Here is a 21,850-nt window from a genome sequence, read left to right on the forward strand (position 1 = left end):
TTAATCTGTATTGTGATTTTTTTTTAATATGATGGGCAAGCAAAGAAGAATAAAATTGTCTCCAATATACAGCCTAATGAGTGATGGCATAATATCTTGTAGGATGACAGTGGCAATACGGATGACAGATTGACAGTTATTTTTTTTTAAGAATTTTAATTGGTTTGGGTATACCCATTTGCTTATTTTGTGGTTATTTCTATTATATTTATTATTTCAAAATTACATTAATAAATTTCAAACTGAGTGAGTACCATAATTACCAATTTATACGACAATAATTAATTTTATTCACATGTACGACTTGTAACATAATAACATAGGTTAATATGCTGTAACTATAGAATCTTGTTAGACAGCTTTATTTAACTAATTTATATAATTAATTAGTTGTCTGATTAATGACAGTAATTTAATTAATAATGATGAAGTAAGTGAAGAAACTATTGTTTATGTAAAGAAATATTTGTTGTTTCAAATAAATAAAAGACAATTGTTTTCTTGAAAGTGAGCTTTAATCATAACACAATTTCTACGGTACTAATATGTCCTATTCCTCACAAGAAAATAAAATTTGATGAAGAAATGATAAAGTTATCAAATCCTATGAAAAAAATTCTTTATCCTTTTTGGAATCTACTTATAAAATAAATACAAATTCACCTTGAAGTATAAAAAATAACCAATGGCCTATCAAATATACATTAATTTAATTTAATTAGTGAAACTGTTTTTGAGGAGTGCAATAACAAACAAGATTTTTATATATTAAGTTTAGTAATGTATTTTCATTGTACAACTTATTGATTAAATATATTTTCAGAAATGGAACCTGAAAAGTAATGTCATGTGATTGTAAGAAGGTTGACATGACAGAGCATCAGTTATTGGAAAGAAAGTGTTTGAATGAGAGTGGCATGGAGGTACCAATGCCAACCCCGGGCTTGCCTATCCACTGGAAGGAGTTTGTATGTGGAGGTGGCTCGGCTTTCTGCAACATACTCATAAGTTATCCACTCAACAAACTCATCTTTCGACAGGTATTGTATTTAATATTTTTTATTTATAAAATAAAAAATATAAGTTTTATATTAATTGGTATCAAAAACTATTTATTCATCTAGGATACACACTTTCACACTCTGCAAGTTGTAATTTTTTATCTCTGTCCCTACCATCTAGTTAGTTCAGTAAAGATAAATTGGCAAGAAACTTCACTGGTACATTTTGTTTGTGTTTCTTATTTTCAAGCTCTTTAGGGGGAAACAGGAAAGTTAGTAATGTGGCCTGATGACCTCATTGCTAGCATTGTACCATGAAGGTTAAGCTCTACATGGTTTTCGCTGGTAACCATCATAATAAATTCATGGGGAATTTGTCATGATGAGCTAATTGATCTGACCTTGTGTTCATTTCATCATCCTCCACTCCTCTGCCAGTGTAAACGGTTAGTAAAGGAGGCTGTACCATTCTATTATTATCACTTAAAAAAAACTCAGTTGTTAATATAACAATGTGAAAAATTCATTGTTATTTGATATATTGGTCCCATTGGTATTTCATCAACATCATTTTAAATCAAAATGACTGGAATTAATGTTATTCAGTGGTATATGTAGCCAAAGATTAATTCCAATGTATATGATAAAACTATTAGCAGACTTTAGACTGTAATAAAACTATGATTTGTAATTTTTTCTAAATGTCTCTATATATATAAATCTATTTATAGTGAGTTTTATAGTATTGTTTTATAGTAAGCCAGTGTAAAACAGAATAACCAATTTACACAAGTTATCAGTTTGTGTTACTGTACACATTGATTGGATTTAATACAATGCATTAATCTTAATTTCTATTTTGATTGTTACAGATGATGCATGGAGTAGAAACAACTTTTGCACTAAATCAATTGCAGAAAGAAGGATTAGGTTACTTGTATAGAGGCATGTTGCCTCCACTATTGCAGAGGTCCCTCTCAATGTCCCTTATGTTTGGTGTATATGATGAATGTTTAACACCCCTGCTTGATTGCAAAGTTAATCCTTACATTGCCAAAACAATAGCTGGAGTTGCAGCCGGTTGCTTCGAAGCTACACTCATGCCTTTTGAAAGGATTCAAACGTTACTCATTCATCCTAAATACCACAACCAATTCAAGAATACCGCCCACGCTGCTGGATATATTGTTAAACATTACAGCGTTAAAGAATTTTATAGAGGACTTGTTCCTATACTGTTAAGAAATGGTCCTTCTAATGCCATGTTTTTTATTATCCGTGATGAAGTGCGCGATAGACTGCCACGGCAGGAGCATCTTGTGTATCAAAGCATTCAAAACTTTATAGCTGGTGCAACAATCGGAGCTCTACTGAGCACACTTTTCTATCCATTGAATGTTATTAAAATAGCTATGCAGTGTGAATTAGGTGGACCCCACAGAACAATATCTTATGAATTTAAGTATATATTTTACAATCGTGGCTCAAAATTATCAAACTTCTACCATGGAGCGTTATTGAATATATCACGGGCATTTTTAAGTTGGGGCATTATAAATGCGTCGTATGAAATATGTAGGAAATTATTATATGCCTAGTCAAATAGTATTATAAAGGTTAAAATGATGTATTGTAAATGTTATTTATTTGTATCTAAAAGTGATTTGGGTGCTGTGTATTTTGAAAAGAAGCAGAAAGAGTTGTTAGTAATATATGTAGTTAATTATCCCTGTTGCTATAATTCATTCTGCTCTATTTTAGTGAATAATATGTTTTTATTCTTGACTAGTATTCCCTATTAAAAGATTTTTACAAAGTACACATAAATACCTATACTATTAAACAGAGTTATTATTCTATACTCATTAAATGTTGAACATTTGTACATACAAATCACAATGCAATATTTATTTACAATTTGCATATTTATTGTTTCACATATTATTTTAAGTAGTTAATTTTAATTGATAATTTTATTAAGCATTTATTTGAAAATGTAATGGAGTGCTTGTGATTGGAAATACTCATATTTGTTCCAATCATTTGTTATTATCAATAATGTGAACATCGATCAAATCATTTTTTGTATGTATATGTCTATATCATCTCAACTAGTCGTGAACGGTATACCAAAATCTGTAGTACAGATTAGTATATATATGTAGTACAGATAGTAGTAATACTATCAGTGTTCAACAACTTTTTGACTTTTTGTATAACAGTTAAATAAGAACCTTATCTTAAGTAAATTATCAACAATTTACACTTCCTATGTTCAACAGGCGAAATTGTATATAATGATAATTTAATTATTACCACTGAATCTGTATGAAAGAGTGTGGGTATAACAGGAACAGAAATCTATTTCTTTAATATTATCCTGTATTATTTTTGGTATACTATAATATCGTAACTGTTCTTATAATATGTAACAAAATTAATACAATTGCTTATACGGCTGAAACCATTTCATATAGTAAACGGATTTCTCAAATTCAAACAGCTAAATTATCTCACTCTCTCTTTATAATAATGAGAGATGAAATTTATGCGAATAGATATTTGTTAAAATTCGAAAGGCTTTACTCCACGATACGATTTTTTTTTAAAAGATCCAACATGAAGTACAAACCTCATAATGATTCAATGTTATCTGACTGTTTAGGAATTACGTTATTTGTGTTACTCTTTATATAGGAATCCATAATGTATAGATATAATGAAACCTAGTGAAATCAATGCTTTATTATGTAGCAATTATGAAAAAAAAAGCAAATACTGTACCAGTTTATTTTAGGCTTCTATTAAAATTTTTAATCTCATGCTAGGCCCTTTACGGGACGAGCAATAAGCAGGCAGTATTTTGCTTTGCTGATGTATATGTATTATTTTTATATATACATATATATTTATTGTGCAATGCTGTAATTTATCAATGTGTTTCGCGGTGTAAGTCCATAATATAAACCATTACAAATCTCAGAAATTCTATTATTTAAGAAAATTCAACTGTAAGATGTAAAAAAATATGTTCAATCGAGATCAAAAAGGACATGAGGTAGTTTTATCCTGGTCAAACAATAAGAAACCCGAGCGACGGGACGATTCACGTGTATAAAAACTAGTAAGAAAACAAACGCTGGGAACTGCTAACGAATACTTCGAGGATATAATCCATATAGCTACCTACGTACATTTATAGAAATCGTTAAATTGGAAAGTAATAATTATTATGATTTCATTAATAGAATTCTACTTTATAGCTGTACCTACTATAGTGCGTAAGGCAGGTTACGAAGGCGAATTAATTTTCCGCCTCTTTCCTCATGATGGATTGTTTACTTTTAAAGAAATTCTATCCTTATGTGTTGTAATTTAATGAAATAATGGCAGTGGTGAAGTTAATTAATAAAATAATGCAGACTTTGAAGAAATAATGGTATATTTTGTTATATTACTTACCATCTTATTTTGCATGTTTGTTGGTAAGTGTACGCCAGATTATATACCTATATATCTAAAAATCGAAGTTATCAACTTTTAACAAACTACCTACTGTACTTTAAATGAATTCATTGGCAATTTTGAATAATCTATGCATATATTTTTGCAATATATATGCATAGGTCTTATTCTTCGGCTTCTAAGATGTGTACAATATACTCGTATAAGATATAGATCGTGTAGCTACAAGTATATTTATTTCAGATTTCTCGAAATGACGGTGATAACCCTATAGAAATCTATTCCGTGTTTTAGAAGTAAACGGAGAAACATGAACCTTACCTAATACCTTAGTTTATAGAATTTAATTTTTCTAAATTTAGAATCAGAGCGCCCCAAATTTCGTGGGGACTATCGTTACGAGACGGCGTTTAATGCTTTCTATAAAGTCCACCACGCTGCAGCACCGTGGCCAACTGCGAAGGTGCGCTGCGAGGGGGAAGGAGCAGAGTTGTTTGTTCCAGAACATTTAGACGAAGCTGATGCTATGCCTATACTCATCACATCGGTACTAAACAAATACGCTGGCGTATATATTGGAGTACATGACTTGTATTCTGAAAGAACTTTTGTTTCTATTAACGGTTAGTACCTAACTATTTCATTTACTGCTGAAACTCGTGCTCTTGTAGTAGTTTAATATAAATTCATCTGTAAATGTGCAACATGTATTGGAGATCTGAATCACATCTTCCTTTCCCATCCGGTCTATGCTCCTTCTCAATTACACAATTCCATAATTTTAATAAACCCTACGCTTGTTTGCACATTACACTATTTATTTATTTATTCATTTATTTCAGGCAACTAGGCCCATATTATAAATACCTTATAGACTAACATACATATAATATAATATTTAAAAACTAATACAATCATATTGTCTGTGTGATCACGGCACTGAAGATGGCAATCTGCCACGGTAGCGCCGATACACCACACCTTTCGGCCAGTAGTCCTCTTTCATGAAGGTGGGCAGCAAGTCGGTGGGGACCAGGGCCACAAACGCTTTGAAACTCGCGTTGTGACTCGACTTCAGCTGCGTTACCCTCAATGTCAGGTTACTCTTGGTACGAATATAATCGACAATGTCCTGCTCCTTAGTGTCGTAATGTAGACGGGACAGGTACATTGTCGTGGTCGGTGTAGCAGCACGCAGCAGAAAGTTGGGCCCAGTGAGTGCAGTGCCACAATGATTCCTATTGACCTTGTTTGTGCGCCTCTTCTTTTGTACCACGACGAAGCCATCATCGTCGCGGTTGCCAGTGGCAGCACACGTAGGGTCAATGTTCAGTGTCGTTTTTGGCACACGCCGCTGTACTGAAGCAGTCGGTTTGCTAGCGACGACGGCGGCAAAATCTCGACGCTGTGGTTGCACCGAGGATTTTGTACTATACGGATATTTAAAACTACCTGTAAGGATATAATAATGTTTAACTCAATATAATATATATTTTCTGTACCTGTATTTGTCACTCTCTTCCTAAACGACTCCGCCGATTTGGATTAAATTATATATGTTTTCAACTTTATCCTGGATGGTTTTGAAACATACCTAACTAGGCCCTGTAGGTGATACCGCTTTTCTTTGCAAGACGATGTCTGCCGGGTCCTGATTTGTCTTGGGATGACTATGAAATGGTGCTAACAGGGATCCGCTAGCGGGGCACCAGCGGAGAATGATAGGATAAAAAATTAGTTAGGTCAGTCAGCGCGTCGTGGTGAATTTATCAAAAATGAACACGATTGTTTCCAGGAGGAACAGTGTGATGGTCAAACATTGCTTATTTCTAGCAATGGGCCATCTTACTAACAATCACCTTCCGTCCTATCCTAGGTAGTACAATCATGAACTCAATAGTGGATCTGTTATGGGAGCGAAATGAGCCAGTTCACAGTGTAGGGCGTTGTGTGGCGATGAGACGCAGTGGTCGCCTATTTGTTCACCCATGCAATGTACCGCTACCCTTCATTTGTAGAGTAAATGTGGCAAACATTATGTATTACAAGGAATGTGATACCTATAATCCAAGTAAGTACATATTTACCAATTTATCAAATATTAGAGTGGGCTTACATTATCAAATTCTGACACGACGGCAGAGGCCGAAAACTTCGGTTCGGACCCGTCTTCTGAAATGAATTGTTGTATATTTTATTTTAATGACTCATTTTAATAAAAAGCAGACCATGTAATAGTTAGGTACTATGTCATATTTCCGTCGCTAAGGACCAAGAGGTAACAAACATAGTAACAAGGGAGGTACCGGTGTTTTAGTTCGAGGTCATCTCTACTTAGTAGTTTTACGCCCGGGGCGGAGTTATAAGGAGTGGAGGATCAGGCATCGATTTTACTTAGCTAAAAATAAACTATATTACATTGATCTACCCATATCTATACGAATTCCATTTATTGCCTTAGGATGAAATTTAAATCTTTCAGGCAATGTATATACCTACTACAAAAATGCGAACATTTTTTAATAGAAATAGACGTACAGCTTTTCACTAAATGCATATGAAATTACTAGCTGTGCACATGGTTTCATCCGTATTTATACCCTATGAGTTATTCTGAAGTATAAGCTATGTATGAAAGTTTAAGGTAAACATTTTCATCAAAATCCGTTTAGTAGTTTTTACGTAAATGAGTAAAAAATATAATTCATTAAATTCCACGCGAACTAAGTCGGATCAACAGGTATGGAATAAAACGCATATGTATACTAGCGGTATAGGTACCAGCAATTTCGACAGATTGCCAACATAGGTAATAACATCTTTTATTATAGTGATACAATCTACTTATCTTCAATTTTCATTCAAAGCTTTTCCTTTTTGTAGTGTAAATGTAACGAACACTGACAAAAATTTTATTATGCAATTATAATGTTTGTAGATATATACAATTAGGCAAATTCATATTAATTAATTCCTTATATTAATATATTTTTTTAGAATGGAATTGGGCCTTCAATAATACTTGTTATATGGCTCACTTGGAGCCTCAAACTTGGCATGATGCCTTCGCAACGTGCCTCTCAGCTGGCGGTCACTTGGCAATCCTGCAGAACAGAAATGAAGCCGAATACGTCAAAGATCTTTTCAAACAAATTACAGGTCGAAGAGTACCAGACGATGAGTTTACGTTTTTGGGCTTTAGCGATCTATTCCAAAGATATCATTACAGGACTATTCATGGTACGTATGTTGTAGAAAATACTTGTATCTATTTATATATTCCTAGTGTTTAAATAAGGTCGGTTCGAAAAAAGTTTGTAATACAAAAAGCGTATACTTATTATACCCCTGTTAGTTATCTATTGCTAATTTCACCAGGATTTATGACGGCTTTTTTGTGTATCAGAAATCTAAAATGTGAAACATGTGACACCGTCGTGGTTTACTGCCCAAATAAGACCCACCGTGAGTGGCAAACTGGCTGAAATAAAAGGATGTTTTTATAAATTTACTTTTCAATTCACATTTAGTCTAAGTATCCGTTAATGGAAACACCGATAACAAAAATCAGATAAGGCCGTGACCTTGTTGCCCTATTGAATCCAATAAAACCAGCAAATATAGGCAAGTGTTTCGTTCAAAACAACGAAGACTGTTCACAAGATCTCTGACTACCTCATAAGCGATAATAGTAGTGAAGGTATATTTATTTTAAACTATCTGTCCCGCGCAACTTCGTATGCATCACACTTACTTGACATTTATTACTATATTACGCCTATTTTACATAATATCTTTTTAATTTATACCATACTTACATCATTTGCATTTATAATATTAGTAAATTAAATTACTTTTTAGGAGAACGTATAGAAAACACTGGTTTCTCAGAATGGGATGATTGTAATAATAAATGTGGTAAAACGAACGCAAACCACGACCCTCGATGCGGTGGATTTAGACGGAGTGGATTGCTGTCTGTGGCGGACTGTAATGTGCCCGCTATGTTTTTCTGTAAAAAATCCGTTACCTCCAGCGAATATATTACCGAAAATCCGAGCTTAAGGGAGAGGACTGACCTATTACGGAATGTTACCATGCCTGAGAAAAGATCAAAGATGCTGCAATTTGAATACTATGATACATTTTAGGTAGTGGTCATTTATAAATGACTTCACACAAATTCGCGATTTTTGACTTCTCCCTCACATCCTTCTATCGACATACCTATGTGAGAGTGGTATGACGCTACATTTTTTTAAACTCGAATTTATTTATTTTAAAACATACAAATATCTACCATATAGTTGATTAAACATTGGACGCCGCATTAGGCGAACCTGTATCGCGGAAGTCCACAAAAAAATCGCCAGATGATTCATGACTATTACAGCGATATTATCAGCGATTAACCTGATTATATAATATCGTAATTCTTAACTTTAACTGGTGTGCCTACATACTACTATACTATTAATATTACTTCTAATAATAATAAACATGATTAGGTGCAAAATTATTTTAATCAAACATTTTTACAATAACATTTTGGTAACATTCGTGTAAGAACTATGCAACAGTAACTATGTGTACAGTAACTATGCAACTATAAAAAGCAACCAATATTGCTGCTATTTCAAAAATGTGCAGGTGCAAACTACTGGTAAACCACAAAGGTTGCTAACACAGAGTGACTGCGATTTACATATCTCTATTATATGTCTACTTATCTAATTACATTCTTATTATAAATAAATAGATATAAACAATTTATAATATCTGTCTGTCTACATCTCTTTTACTTCATGATCATTATTGTGATAAGACCTCGCTCATTTCTTGATCGACAGATGTTAAATCGTAGTAACTGCTCACCATTTAGGTCGTCACCATCATTATCATACTTGTGATCATTGAAACTGTATACTGATATATATGCTTTTAAAAGACTGTTCAATTTTCAAGTCTTTCTATATTCAAAATGCATCACTGCCGACCCTTGTAATAACCACATGGGTCAGGTCATATAATATAGTTGGTACAAGATATAGATTAAGGTATAGGTACTATAACTGCATAATATGAGAAGATCAATGTGTAGGTACCCATTTATAAGTTTGTGCTTTATTATTTTCAACAGTTTTACTGTTTTTAAAGTGCTCGCCGTTTCATAAAAATATGTGCATCAAAGACATTCAGTGAAGGGAATACGTTAAAGGTATTTCAAAATCTAATAAACAATCTCAAATACTTACTCTTAATTTTAAAATATAGACACCACACTTTTTTTGTATCACACTAACACACAGTGTCATCATACATTTTTATTTTACACATAGTGCACACACTAACAAAACGACTCGAATAATCAACTAGACTCAGACGGGCCATAAAATTAGGCGAGTAAAGATTTCGGCGCATCGGAGTCTCCAAAAGCATTGTAGTTGTTTAAGTTGAGAGATTCGATAGTCTTCTCCCAGAATTGAATTGCAAAGTCATCATCTTGACATTGTTTCGATGGACGCTTTACGGCACAGTCACTGCAACAAATGAAACTATGAGTAAGTCGTAATTTACAGTTTATATTTTTGGCTAAAGAAATCACTTATTCAACCATGTTCGAGTCAATAGTGAAATATGGGCATGTTAAGTTTTACATTCACCTCGATAATTGACAATGTCTCTGACATAAGGATATATTATTTTATTGAAGTGAAACCAGCGAAAAAGCGTTACCATCGTGTGGAGCGGTAGACGATTTATCGCGTTGTTCGATGAAGTTTCACTTCTACATGTATCCCGGGAGACATTCATTTTTTACTTACCTATAATAGAGGCCACTATCTTCATTGCAAGCTTCATCAACAGCGCAGTATATTGAAGTCTGTGCGCCACACTTGGGCGACTTCAGGAACATTCCAGCGTTGTTAAACGCCCAAGTAGCGCCACGTGCTACCGTCTTGTCAAAGTGTCTGCTGATATCTGTCTTGATGACTCCTGGATGTAAACTGTACGTAGTTACATCTTTTATGTTGTGCTCCTGTAATTATATTTGCTGTTTATTCTAAAAGACTTATACTACATTCTCTGAAATATAATCTTCATATTTTGAAGTACCAGTATTTATATATCATGATGTAAATGAGATTTTAAGTACACTGCTTTTTATTAAACAGTTTACGGGTTTATAAATTGTAAAAAATAACCCAAAACACATCTTACAAAGCAAGTTACTTGACGATCGAAATACCTAGGTGAGACAGAAATATGAACTCAAAAGCCATTGTAGTATTTATGTCTATGTCGGGGACATACGTAATATATTGATAATTATTCGGTACTTCACATATGGATTCATATTATGTTATATTTACCTTCAATTTTATAGCAAGCGCTTTAGCAAAAAGCACGTTTGCTCCCTTGCTTCTGCAGTATGCCACATTAGCGTTGTATTCTGACTTTTCAAAATTAAGATCATCCAAATCCACTTTGTGGCCTACAAATTAAAATAAAAAATGTATTACTACATAAATAATATTTTACATTGAACAATAAATAAAGAGCGTCATTTCTCAATACTCGGGAGTTTGATTCTATCCGATAGTAAAAAAACTGTTTTGGTAATTTATATTATTTACTCGTTCTCTTCTAACCAATCTACTTTTAGTAACAGACGTGAATGTATATTTTTAATTCTAAAGAAAATCATACTAATGTACTCGAAAAATTATGTAAACTACTAAATGAATTATTCTTCAGAACGTGTAGCAATTTTCGTAACTATTGAATTCATAAGAAGAATCGTAATGTTTATTGCATCAATTGCATGCGATATACTGTAATTATAAATGTCTACTATGCATTTAGTAGATGTCTATCTTATATTGACTCAGTACAAGGTCTTTTGTAACTGGCGTATCTTCTAAGTTGACCACGATATGCCCCCTGCATACAATGCAATGAGATAAGCCAACTCGAATCTACAAAATCTAATTTACATCAGTAACAATCTAAACTAATTCAAAGGTAAGCAGACCTTGTATTATGAACTTGATAACTGATATAAATACTTAGATACTTTATTTGCACACGTATCTAATATGTATTAAACACACCCAGACCGATACAAACATCCATACTAATGAATACAAATGTTTGCACCGTGCTAGGAATCCCACGTCCATCGAATGTAAAGCGGTGTGCTAAACTGCTTGACCACCTAGGCCGTCGTAACTTACTTGTATGTAATTTAGATGAAACAAACACTATTCTTGATGGAGCAGATTTAATCATTCTCGGCAGCAGTAATAGAGTCAATAGTGCATGACCGAAGTGGTTTGTGCCGATGTGGGTTTCGAAGCCGTCCTCTGTTTTAGATTCAGGACACATCATGACGCCTGCATTATTAATCAGAATATGTATCTGTGGTTCCGTCTCCAATATTTTGGATACGAAGTCTCGAACTGATTTCAAACTGGATACGTCCAGCTTTTCCACTATCAAATCACCTCTGATTTCGGTTTTATCAATTTCATTTTCTATATCAGTTTTGGCTACTTCCGCCTTGTTAGTGTCTCGGCATGCCATTATGACACGGGCTCCTGTAATACAAAATATACTATAAGTATGTGATGATATGCAGACACTAAAATTTAGTAATTTTATTTTTTGGTAAATTTATGATGGCAATGTAATAGTGCCCGGGCTTATAATTTCGCTATAATGTAAGCTGGAGGTGCACATGATCATAAGAAACGGTAGTGTCTAATGAAGAATAATAATTGTAATATCCCTAATTCAACGCCATCAATTCCCAAGCCGAGCTGAGTTTGTGTTATGGGTATTAGACACCTGATATGAATACTTTGATATTTTTTTACAAATTTATAGGTACATAGACAGTAAACACCCAGATCAATACAAACAATCATATTCATCAATATAGATACAAGAGGAATCGAGTCCGTGATCATCGGAAGTAAAGCAGTCTGCTAAGCCGTTGGACCAATATAAGGTCAGATCAGTTAGTCCATCGGACCGTAGTCAATTAACCAACAATTACCTACCTATGATAGAGTCTAGGGTAGCAAGTGGATGTTGTTTTGCCAGGGTATTTTATATTGCTAGTTCGGGTCGAGGTCGAAGGTTTGATTCCTCGTACGATGTAAACATTTGTATTAAAGAGTATTATTGTATTCATGTGTATGTTTTCTATGTATATTATGTATGAATTATAAAAAACATATCTAAGTATTTATATCATATCTCTAGGACCAATGACATAACCTCGGCTTAGCTTAGGATTACATGAGGCTTAATAAACTGTCTTGGGTATTAATCTTAATTATAATGATTATTAGGAATAATAATTACCAATTAATTTTCTTAAATTGATTAATCTTTCTACTAATTATTTAGTTTTGTAAGTAGATATAGGCATGAATTAAAGATGATTGACAAGGTTAATGAACAAACCTCTGGAATACAGATCGGCGGCAGTCTCCCTCCCGATGCCGCTGTTGCAACCCGTAATTATAGCCGTCATTCCGACAAGCCGCCGCTGACTCCTGCACCAACCACTTATGCAATCCATTATCGCAACGTTCTGTTAATTATAAATATCAATATAATAAGCTGTAAATAGCTGCGTCTGTAGCTGTTTGTTTGACATTATTATAGAATAAGCGTCACTTATTTGCGTTCTTCATTTATAGGTATACTAGTTTTAACCTGGCACATTGTATGGTTTTTAAGATAGTCGATAGCGTATGTCCGTCGATGTGGTGCATCATAATTATATTGTAATCTATCTACATAGCAAAATTTCCTCAAGAGTCTTTCAGCAGTTTAGTCGTTAAAAGATAACAAATAGACAAACACTTTCACATTTAATATTATTATAAATGGACTTCAAGACTATTAACTGATGGGATGTAATGAAAGGTATTGTTAATCTTAATAATATTATTAACGCGAAAGTTTGTGAGTATGGATGGATGTTTGTTACTCTTTCACGCAAAAACTACTAAACGGATTTTGTTAAAACTTTACAGTAATATGACTTATACATCAGATAAACATACAATGCTATAAATTTCACGCTCTTGAAACCGCGGGCACAGCTTATATACTATATTCTTGTTTATTTGTATCCAACGTGGTAGGGGGCTATCTGTCAATAGACAATTGGCAGATATTGGGATTAATTTCGATTTTTATCGGTGTTTCCATCACCTGACAGTTAGTCGGAAATATTATTTGTACGTGTATCCTGCATTTTGTCTTCAAAAATTGAAAACAACTATGTTTCTCTAACAGATGAACATAACGGGCTGGTGTTTAGTGAATTCAACTAAAAAATACCAGTCTAACATGATATGTAGGTACTTCTTACCTATCAACGACGCGCACATAATTACAAGTACGAATTCGAGAGCTAAAACCTTGGAATAATTCCACGGATTACTATATATATATATATGTATATTTGTATACATGAATAACACTTAATATTAAATAATATAACGGTCCTAATACCGATATAGATAGAGAACGAACCATTGGACAAACAAAGATTAAAAATATGACTAATGACTAATCTACTTTAATAATAACTTAATAATTATTTAACTTTATCATATTAATAAGTTTAATAATATTAAATACGTGAAAATTAGGTATATGTCTAGGTACCTATTTCTTTTTAACATTTATAACACCTAAGTCAGTGTTTTCAAAATTTTTGAATACACTAACTATTTATAAGTTGTAAAACTTCAGACCAAAAACTAAAACTATGACCTAAGACACGTAGAGAATATTAGACGTGTTATATATAGTATGTTGCGCTTATTTGTAGTGTACCATTTACCTGCGAAGAGCCTAGTAAGGAACAGAAGATAAAAATCATTGATCTAAAATATTGTCGCACATTAAACGCAAAACTATAATAATTTGTTATCATACATTGATTGCTTAAAATCATTTTATATCGATACTCTATATCGCATTATATTTCAATATACATTAATGCGGTAGAGCGTAGTACAATATCTACCTATCCAGTGACATAAACTTGAGTCACTTAACGATGGGAAAATAACGTCATGGGGCATTATAAATTATCAACTTAAAAAAACAGTTGATGGATGTTGACGCAATGTTTTGTAACATGTTATGTATATTTTTTAGGAAGGAAGTGAACAGCAATGATCTTGAGTTGAAAATCATCCAAAATAGAACTTCTGTTTTTTGTTTTACTATATGGGAAATAATACAACAGAGATTGCTAAGCTAAGGAAGAAAATCTCTCTCTTAGTGTATACAAAATATTTGCGTAATATTTCATATATTCAAAGTTCAAATGCATGTCAAGTTTGTGTTGTATGACTATTATATAGTAACAATCAGAGTCACAAAAGGTTATAAGTAGACATTGCGTAAACACAATGCTGCGCAACGAAAGCACAAAGAAATGAATAGGTTACTGGGTAAGATAAAGAAAAAGAGTAGGAAATATTTAGCTCCAATATAACTGAATAAGAAGAATAGGTACCTATTACATTATCAACAACAAATATATTATTATATTGGGTATGTCTGCATTTCTCCAATGAGGAGAGAACGGAATAGTGTGTTTAATGGGTAGGTATAGAGAAAAAGTTATGAAAACTCTATATGACTTTCCTCTTGGAAAAGTTATGCAGTTAAAACTGCAAGTGCGTAAACGAAGTGTCTGTTGCTACATGTAATAAAAAAGTAAATAATCTCTGTGTACATCATAGATATATGAGAAATAATATTATTCTGCGTATCAAAGTAATAATTTCTAAAATATTGATCGTTAGAATTTTTGCCTATTTGTTTGTACAAAGTTAATCTAAGATTAACTTTGTACAAACGAGCGTTTTAACCGATTAGATTAGTTAGACCTTTTAAAGAATTAGTACGTACTTTATTATAAAGTTTTACTAATTACTAGCGACCAACCCTAATATCTCTTTAAAGTCACTTTTAAAATTAAATACAACACGTACCTTTATACTTAGGTGAAAGATTTTTTAAAGTAACTTATATTAGGTACCTACCTTAAAAATTTTTGAGTTTATCTCATGAAGATATAGATCACATGTTTCCTCTGCAATATTAGTTTAACAAAATATATAATTTAATGATAGTAAAATAATTACGCACAACGTAGTTATCGTCATTTAATTTTTAAACTTGGTTAGTCAGTAACAAAAAAATTAAAATTAGTAATATAATAATAGTGGTAATATATATAGTACACTGACACTAAAAGTAATGAATGACCTTTAATAAAAAAGAAAAGAGAAATCATATGCCCACCCACCTGATATAAGGATCACGATCACGAACGCCAACTATCGATCGTTGAATACAAACAAGTGCGTGTGCTGGCCTTTGTTGGTCAACTAGTGTTAATACAACGCCGATAGTACGACTGCCACTCATCAATGCTGAATGTATACTAAATAACATGTAAAAATCATTACCAATACTGACAAGCACGACCGCCAATGTGGTAATATTGTAAGGTCATTTGTAGCTTTACAACCACATTGAGGTATTATCTGTGCTATATAAATATAAAACGACCTTTCCAGTCTAGCGGTTTACCACACCATTTTTCTTCCGATGGCCGCGGGTTCGATTCCTCGCTATAGTGTGAGGAATTGAACCAAACACTTGAATTCATGAGCATAATTGTTTGTATTGGTCTATGTGTATTATGACTGTACTAGCAAAAAAGTAGCCATTTAAGTATATACATATATCACTTGTCGAGTACTTATGACAATGCTCGGCTTAGTTTGGGACACCGCTTTACTTCCGATGGTCGTGAGTTCGATTCCTTGCACTTTACAAACATTTGTATTCATGAGTATGATAGTTTGTACCGGTCTGGATGTTTTCTATGTATAATATGTATGTATTAAAAAAAAGAATAGTGTATTTATATCAGTTGTCTAGTACTCATAACAAAAGCTCAGCTTACCGTGCGACTAGATGGCGCTGAATGCATTTTCTATGGATATATTACTATTACTTGTCCAAATTGAAAACAAGTTTGTACGTCGGTTGTTTATGTAATTTGGTAAATCTGTCAATCAGTTAGGTTAGCTTTCTTTTCATGTAAATACATAGAAATATTAATTCACTAGATCTTGCACAATATTTCCCTCTAACTGAGATTATATATGCCCTGGTATAGACCAAGATACTTCAGCCTCAAATCGAAACAAAAGCAACTTTGTATAGCATCTGAAATGGGTGAGACAGAGGTACCTACCAGTAACTACGCAAAAGACTTCGACAATGTCTGACTTTGGTATGTTACAATGTATATATTTTTTGTAATATTAAACACAATTACACAAATGATGACATAATATCGTAATTCTTAGCAGAACGGGTCCTTAAGGAGTACACAACTAAGTAACTTTATTGGTACCAATATACAAGGTGGTGAGATTTATTGATATGATAAAATGTATTATGTACCTACTCATAACCCCCAATATATATAGAACAAGGTAAACTAATTATCATTAACTCAAACCAAATAAAAAAGAACCTTACTTTGCATAATAGATGCATGTGTAGGTTTATTAACTTTAACAGGCTGTAATGATAATTTATCAGAAATAGAACTTTGTACAAAATCCTGTGGAATGCTACTACTTTGTCTCGCCTATTCCTGACACCACGTGGTCCATTTTCAACCGACTTCATAAAATTAATCAATTCTACTGTATTCATATGTATATGTTACAGTTAGACATAGAAGAGTTTTAACCTACATTTGTGTAGTATAACAAAACTTTAATCTAAGTGAAACGATTTCAAACATTATTTTTTTATTTAAAAAGTTGGTGACTCTCATGTGGTCACTTTAAAAAAGATCATAGCTTTGAGTTTTATGGCCTGAATATATATTATAATACAGGTTATATTCTGGCCTGACGGGTGTAAAATATAGTAGTGAAATCCATGGTTCCGTCATTAACCTGTACCTGTACTCGTCTATTAGTCATTTTACAAAATAACTGATTATGATCAATAAAGATCTTCCAAATAAGTAAACAATCCTTGTTTATCATAATACATGTATAATCATTACATTATCGTACCTATAAATTAACAACTAGCCATAATAGTAAATCCTGAGTATATTTATTATATCCAAATAAAGTACCTACCTACTTCAAAAGAATACAGATTTATCTACTAAAACTGCAGTATTTTCCGTTCCTAAGAATTAGACATCCAGTATATAAATAACCTGATAATAAATAGTATAATATACAATTAACAAATATACAATAAGTTAAAAGTTAGATATTCTCAAAAAGTCTGTACACAGAATGTAAACATGAACTGACCTTGGGGAAAACTATATATGTACTTACGTCCTAGGTCTCTACCTATGAGTATATATCTATATAAGATTGAAATAATTAACGGGCGCCAGAGTTTTTTAAACAACTTTAAGTAACGTCGCGTCTACAGTTTTCTATAAGTGAAAATATGAAGGAATAGAAAAGAAACATCCCCGTTACGGTTTGTATGAGAAGAAAATGATCGAACTCCAGACAATAATATATTGTGGTACCTATGTATCTAAGTTAGAATTTATTAAAGATTAAATAAAATAACAGGCTTGAGGAAAGTCTTAGATAGCTAGGTACTAGGTAGAGTCTATACAGATTATATTATTTGTTTGTTTAGTTAGATATTGATTAAACAATTATTCAACAGAGGTCTGCATTTAGAAAATTAATAAACTTAAATCCATATATTGATGTTATAAATAGGTAATAGAAACATTTACATTTCCATTTATGTAATGCTTCATAACAAAGTTCTATTTTTGTTATTGTGGACGTTGTAAAATTTTTTTCAGAATGGTCAGGCCAGTTGACCTTAGTGGTAGTATAACTTGTTTTGGTAACTAGTTACGTCATGTGAGTCTCTATAGGTTCTGCTTACCACGCACGATCATATTTCAACGTGACTGTACACTAAGCCAATTATAAGAACTAAGAATTTAAACTTTAAACTTAAACTTTTGCAGACAACTTAAGAAGAGTAACAAAGTACGTATAGGTCTATAAACAAGAAGTACCGAAAATATGCTATTTATTTACTAATAAAGTTTGCAATTTAAATATATACATATATCAGCATGTACTAACAATAGGAGAAAAGTAAAATTATTATATCTATCTAATGTGCACGGAAAAACCGATTGTATTCGTTAAATAGCATGACTGCTACCTAGTCATGCTATTTAACGAATACAATCTAAGAAGAAAATATAGATAGATATAATTATTTTTTAATAGAGTCCTGGTCCATTTTTATTCAAGTTCCCTTAGCGATCGTAAAGCCCACTGAATTATATATTTTTCATATGTAAAACATTACCAGTTTTATATCTACCTAACAAATATAATTATGGTTCCTATATCAGATCAGATAGTGACATCCTTTAAATTCTATACTAAACTACTAATGGTCTCTCACTAGGTGTATAACTACGACCATTACTATAATTATAATCTACTACGATGTACTCTATAAAATCGATTTCTTTATTTTATAGAATTATAAAGACAGCCAATCAATCATTAGTAGGTATGTTTAATATATTATTTAGTACTAAGCGTTCTCACGACCTCGGAATACTTAATAATTTAAAACCTGCAGGTACCTACCATAACCATAACCTGCTCTAATCTAGCAGTTTTGCTAGGAACGGTGATATTCTGTACATTCCATGATGCGAAGGTCAGCGGTTATGGAAAACAACCAGTATTTTTCAAACATCAATGTGTTATTGCACATGAATTTTCGGGTTTTGTAGACAAATTATTTTCAATTCATCTATGAATCGATTGAAATACACACAAATAAATGAAGTTCTCTATACCCACATAGAACTCAGAGTTGTTAATTAGTCAACAACGTTGATACGTTACCAAATTATTCCTGTTTATTAATATATTAATACATATAATATACCTAATAAACTGTAAATCATTGTACTGATATTACAAATGCGTCAATAATTTTATATATTGATCAAGATAAGATCCGACTGATTACTGAAATTAATTAAAAGTCATGGTCCTTAAAGACGTAATGAGTAATAGAAATATATTGTTTCTATAGCTTAATATAGATCTAAGAATATCTACCTACATAACTATTACCACAGATAACATAATATTACATACTATGACTATACATTCATACCCCAAGTGTACGAAACAGGTGGCCATAGCAACTAAATCGAGGAAATTATGCCTTATAGGCATGGTAACAAATTTTAGAATAGGTTTTAGATATTTCCCTGTTACTTATTATAATTTTATATTATATCGCTGTTCTTATAGAAATTGTTTAGTATTTAGGCGGACCGTATCGCAATCAATAAAATATGTTTATAAATTAATATCTACTTATTTTATACATTACTTTTTTTCTTAGATTGGAATGAAGTTTACATAATATGTAGTTAGATATATATGTCATTATATTATATTGATATTTATTAGGGGATTTTATAATCCCGAAATATTTTTTATATGTATAGGGAAAATAGTATATAGTCTACTATACTATAATAAATCATTAAATAGATAGAAATAAGTATGTTTTTTAACATATGGAAAAATCTTCACAATTACAGTACGGGGGTACTGTAATTGTAAAGATTTACCGGAGGGATGGTGAAAAGGGTGTGTACTAAAACACCACATGGTGTACCTAGGAACCGCTATTCTGGCGTCCCGGGTCGCGTTAGCATTCCACCGCGACTTCGGCAGTGTTAACCCACCATGAAAGTGTTTTTTTTATTCTAATGCTGTTGGGCGCAACTGGCCTTTACAGCTTCACCGGATGATAGCAGTGAGTGAGCCGGCGAGTGCAGATGGCACTCCAAAGTTGCGGAAGACCTTCTGGAGCAGTTGAAGGCCAACTCCCGCCTGACGGATAAGACTTTAGTCTGAGGGTACCGCCATCGTAATTTCAATCCCCGTTTAAATTGATCGGGGGATCGATCGGAGGGGTGGATGCGGGATGGATCGGAAGGGATGTAGGTGGTGTAGTACAGGCCTTCCTCTCTTGTTAAGGCGACTGACTTTAAGGTAGAAGTCTGTAGATATAAGCATATGCCTCCGTGGCCTTTTGAGAAATAAGTAGCTTGGTAAGTATATTTTCTATTTGAAACTATATTTTATTGATTGCAACTGAATTATATTACTGGTAGTAGAAGCTTCCAACATATTTGTCCTTGATTGTGACCTTTAAACAGTGTTGACTGGTGACGTCATTATGTCGACTAATGTAATACATTGTTTTAATCTGTCTACCTATTTCAAGGGCGAAGGGGTTGTTAATTATATTGGCCATATAGTCGCCTTAAAACTATATTTTGCTCCTGATAAATTCAACAATGGGGAAAATGACCTGATTTACATAGATAGATAGAACCCAAATGCTTTATTCGTTAATAATAAATACATAGCACACATGAGATACAGAAATACAAATTTTCTAAATTAAAAAATGGAGGTGGCTTTTAGTGCCGCTAAATGAACTGGCAACCAACTCAGCATAAAGCTACAGATAACTCTGCAGCGCTGATATTCTGTTGGCTCTATGTGCATGAGTATCGAGTTCTTTAATGTGTACAATTTCAAATCATGATATATAAATAGATTACAAATGATGTGATGTGTTCTGTTATTCATTTAATTAGATTATAGATTCAGTCCAGCGTGTATCTATACTAAAACGTAAGCGGAAGTTCCTATTCTATTATCATCCATAAACAAAAAACCTGTTTCAAATCATCTTGTTTAAAGTAACTATAAAGTGTGTGTCATCATGACTATGAATTTTTATTGTAATTATGTAAATTCAATTTATTAATCACTGAATATCAGAGCTGGTTAGTTCTAGTTTTAAAATGTAAATGTATATATTATATAAATAGATAAGATTATATTGGATAGTATAACTGATAATAAATACTAAAATGATTATTCAGAATTTTTTGGGATCCACATTGTTTTTATTAATTTATTGAGGGATTTGGGCTTTTGTCAGGTACTTAGATCTGTAGCACTGCGACTATTCTGCTCCCCCTTTTTCATAGTTCGCTACCTAGCCCCGACAGAGACAAGAAGTGAAGGATATTCTTAGGAGCATTGTTTTTATCTCCTCAGAGTAGGCTACAAACACATAGGATGTGTACCCAAATTTAATTATTATAATGTAAATTAGTAGAAATCTCTTTTAATATCATTATAATACTTTACGATATCTTTTCTAGTATAGGAAATAGTAACATA

The 21,850-nt window shown here is 32.6% G+C and overlaps 3 protein-coding genes across 4 annotated transcripts; 2 read left to right on the forward strand and 1 right to left on the reverse strand.

The window, feature by feature from the left end:
* Positions 1-158: 158 nt before the first annotated feature.
* LOC131844260 (mitochondrial nicotinamide adenine dinucleotide transporter SLC25A51) lies at positions 159-3,142 on the forward strand. Of its 2 annotated transcripts, none has more exons than XM_059193096.1 (3): positions 159-246; positions 824-1,040; positions 1,874-3,142. In XM_059193096.1, exons 2-3 carry the CDS (start codon positions 843-845, stop codon positions 2,597-2,599), a joined length of 924 nt encoding a protein of 307 aa, XP_059049079.1. In that variant the 5' UTR covers positions 159-246; positions 824-842; the 3' UTR covers positions 2,600-3,142. The 2 variants fall into 2 exon arrangements, with proteins under 2 accessions (XP_059049079.1, XP_059049078.1); XM_059193095.1 differs by lacking the exon at positions 159-246 and adding an exon at positions 260-430.
* A 1,577-nt stretch (positions 3,143-4,719) lies between these two features.
* Positions 4,720-8,981, forward strand: LOC131844546 (uncharacterized). The gene is made up of 5 exons (XM_059193460.1): positions 4,720-4,725; positions 4,807-5,089; positions 6,343-6,537; positions 7,464-7,706; positions 8,328-8,981. The coding sequence occupies exons 1-5, from the start codon at positions 4,720-4,722 to the stop codon at positions 8,615-8,617; spliced, it is 1,017 nt and encodes a 338-aa protein (XP_059049443.1). The 3' UTR covers positions 8,618-8,981.
* A 689-nt stretch (positions 8,982-9,670) lies between these two features.
* On the reverse strand, positions 9,671-15,931 carry LOC131844420 (retinol dehydrogenase 11-like). Its single transcript, XM_059193301.1, has 6 exons — positions 15,820-15,931; positions 12,942-13,071; positions 11,705-12,067; positions 10,841-10,962; positions 10,292-10,506; positions 9,671-10,006 (listed from the first exon to the last, which is right to left on the reverse strand). Exons 2-6 carry the CDS (start codon positions 13,057-13,059, stop codon positions 9,862-9,864), a joined length of 963 nt encoding a protein of 320 aa, XP_059049284.1. The 5' UTR covers positions 13,060-13,071; positions 15,820-15,931; the 3' UTR covers positions 9,671-9,861.
* Between the last annotated feature and the right edge of the window lie 5,919 nt (positions 15,932-21,850).

This window comes from Achroia grisella, unplaced genomic scaffold (assembly GCF_030625045.1).
Source record: "Achroia grisella isolate CSIRO2021 unplaced genomic scaffold, CSIRO_AGI_Agris_v1 utg402, whole genome shotgun sequence".
Classification (NCBI taxonomy): Eukaryota; Metazoa; Arthropoda; class Insecta; order Lepidoptera; family Pyralidae; genus Achroia; species Achroia grisella.

Excerpts from the sequence above, each read along its gene's own strand:
- LOC131844260 (XM_059193096.1), top strand. The coding sequence starts at position 843 with ATGTCATGTGATTGTAAGAAGGTTGACATGACAGAGCATCAGTTATTG. Across the intron at positions 1,041-1,873 it reads ACAAACTCATCTTTCGACAG|ATGATGCATGGAGTAGAAAC; the intron begins GTATTGTATTTA and ends TGATTGTTACAG.
- LOC131844546 (XM_059193460.1), top strand. Across the intron at positions 6,538-7,463 it reads ATGTGATACCTATAATCCAA|AATGGAATTGGGCCTTCAAT; the intron begins GTAAGTACATAT and ends ATATTTTTTTAG. Across the intron at positions 7,707-8,327 it reads TCATTACAGGACTATTCATG|GAGAACGTATAGAAAACACT; the intron begins GTACGTATGTTG and ends ATTACTTTTTAG.
- LOC131844420 (XM_059193301.1), bottom strand. The coding sequence starts at position 13,059 with ATGGATTGCATAAGTGGTTGGTGCAGGAGTCAGCGGCGGCTTGTCGGA. Across the intron at positions 12,068-12,941 it reads CGCCGATCTGTATTCCAGAG|GAGCCCGTGTCATAATGGCA; the intron begins GTTTGTTCATTA and ends TTTGTATTACAG. Across the intron at positions 10,507-10,840 it reads CGCTTGCTATAAAATTGAAG|GAGCACAACATAAAAGATGT; the intron begins GTAAATATAACA and ends ATATAATTACAG.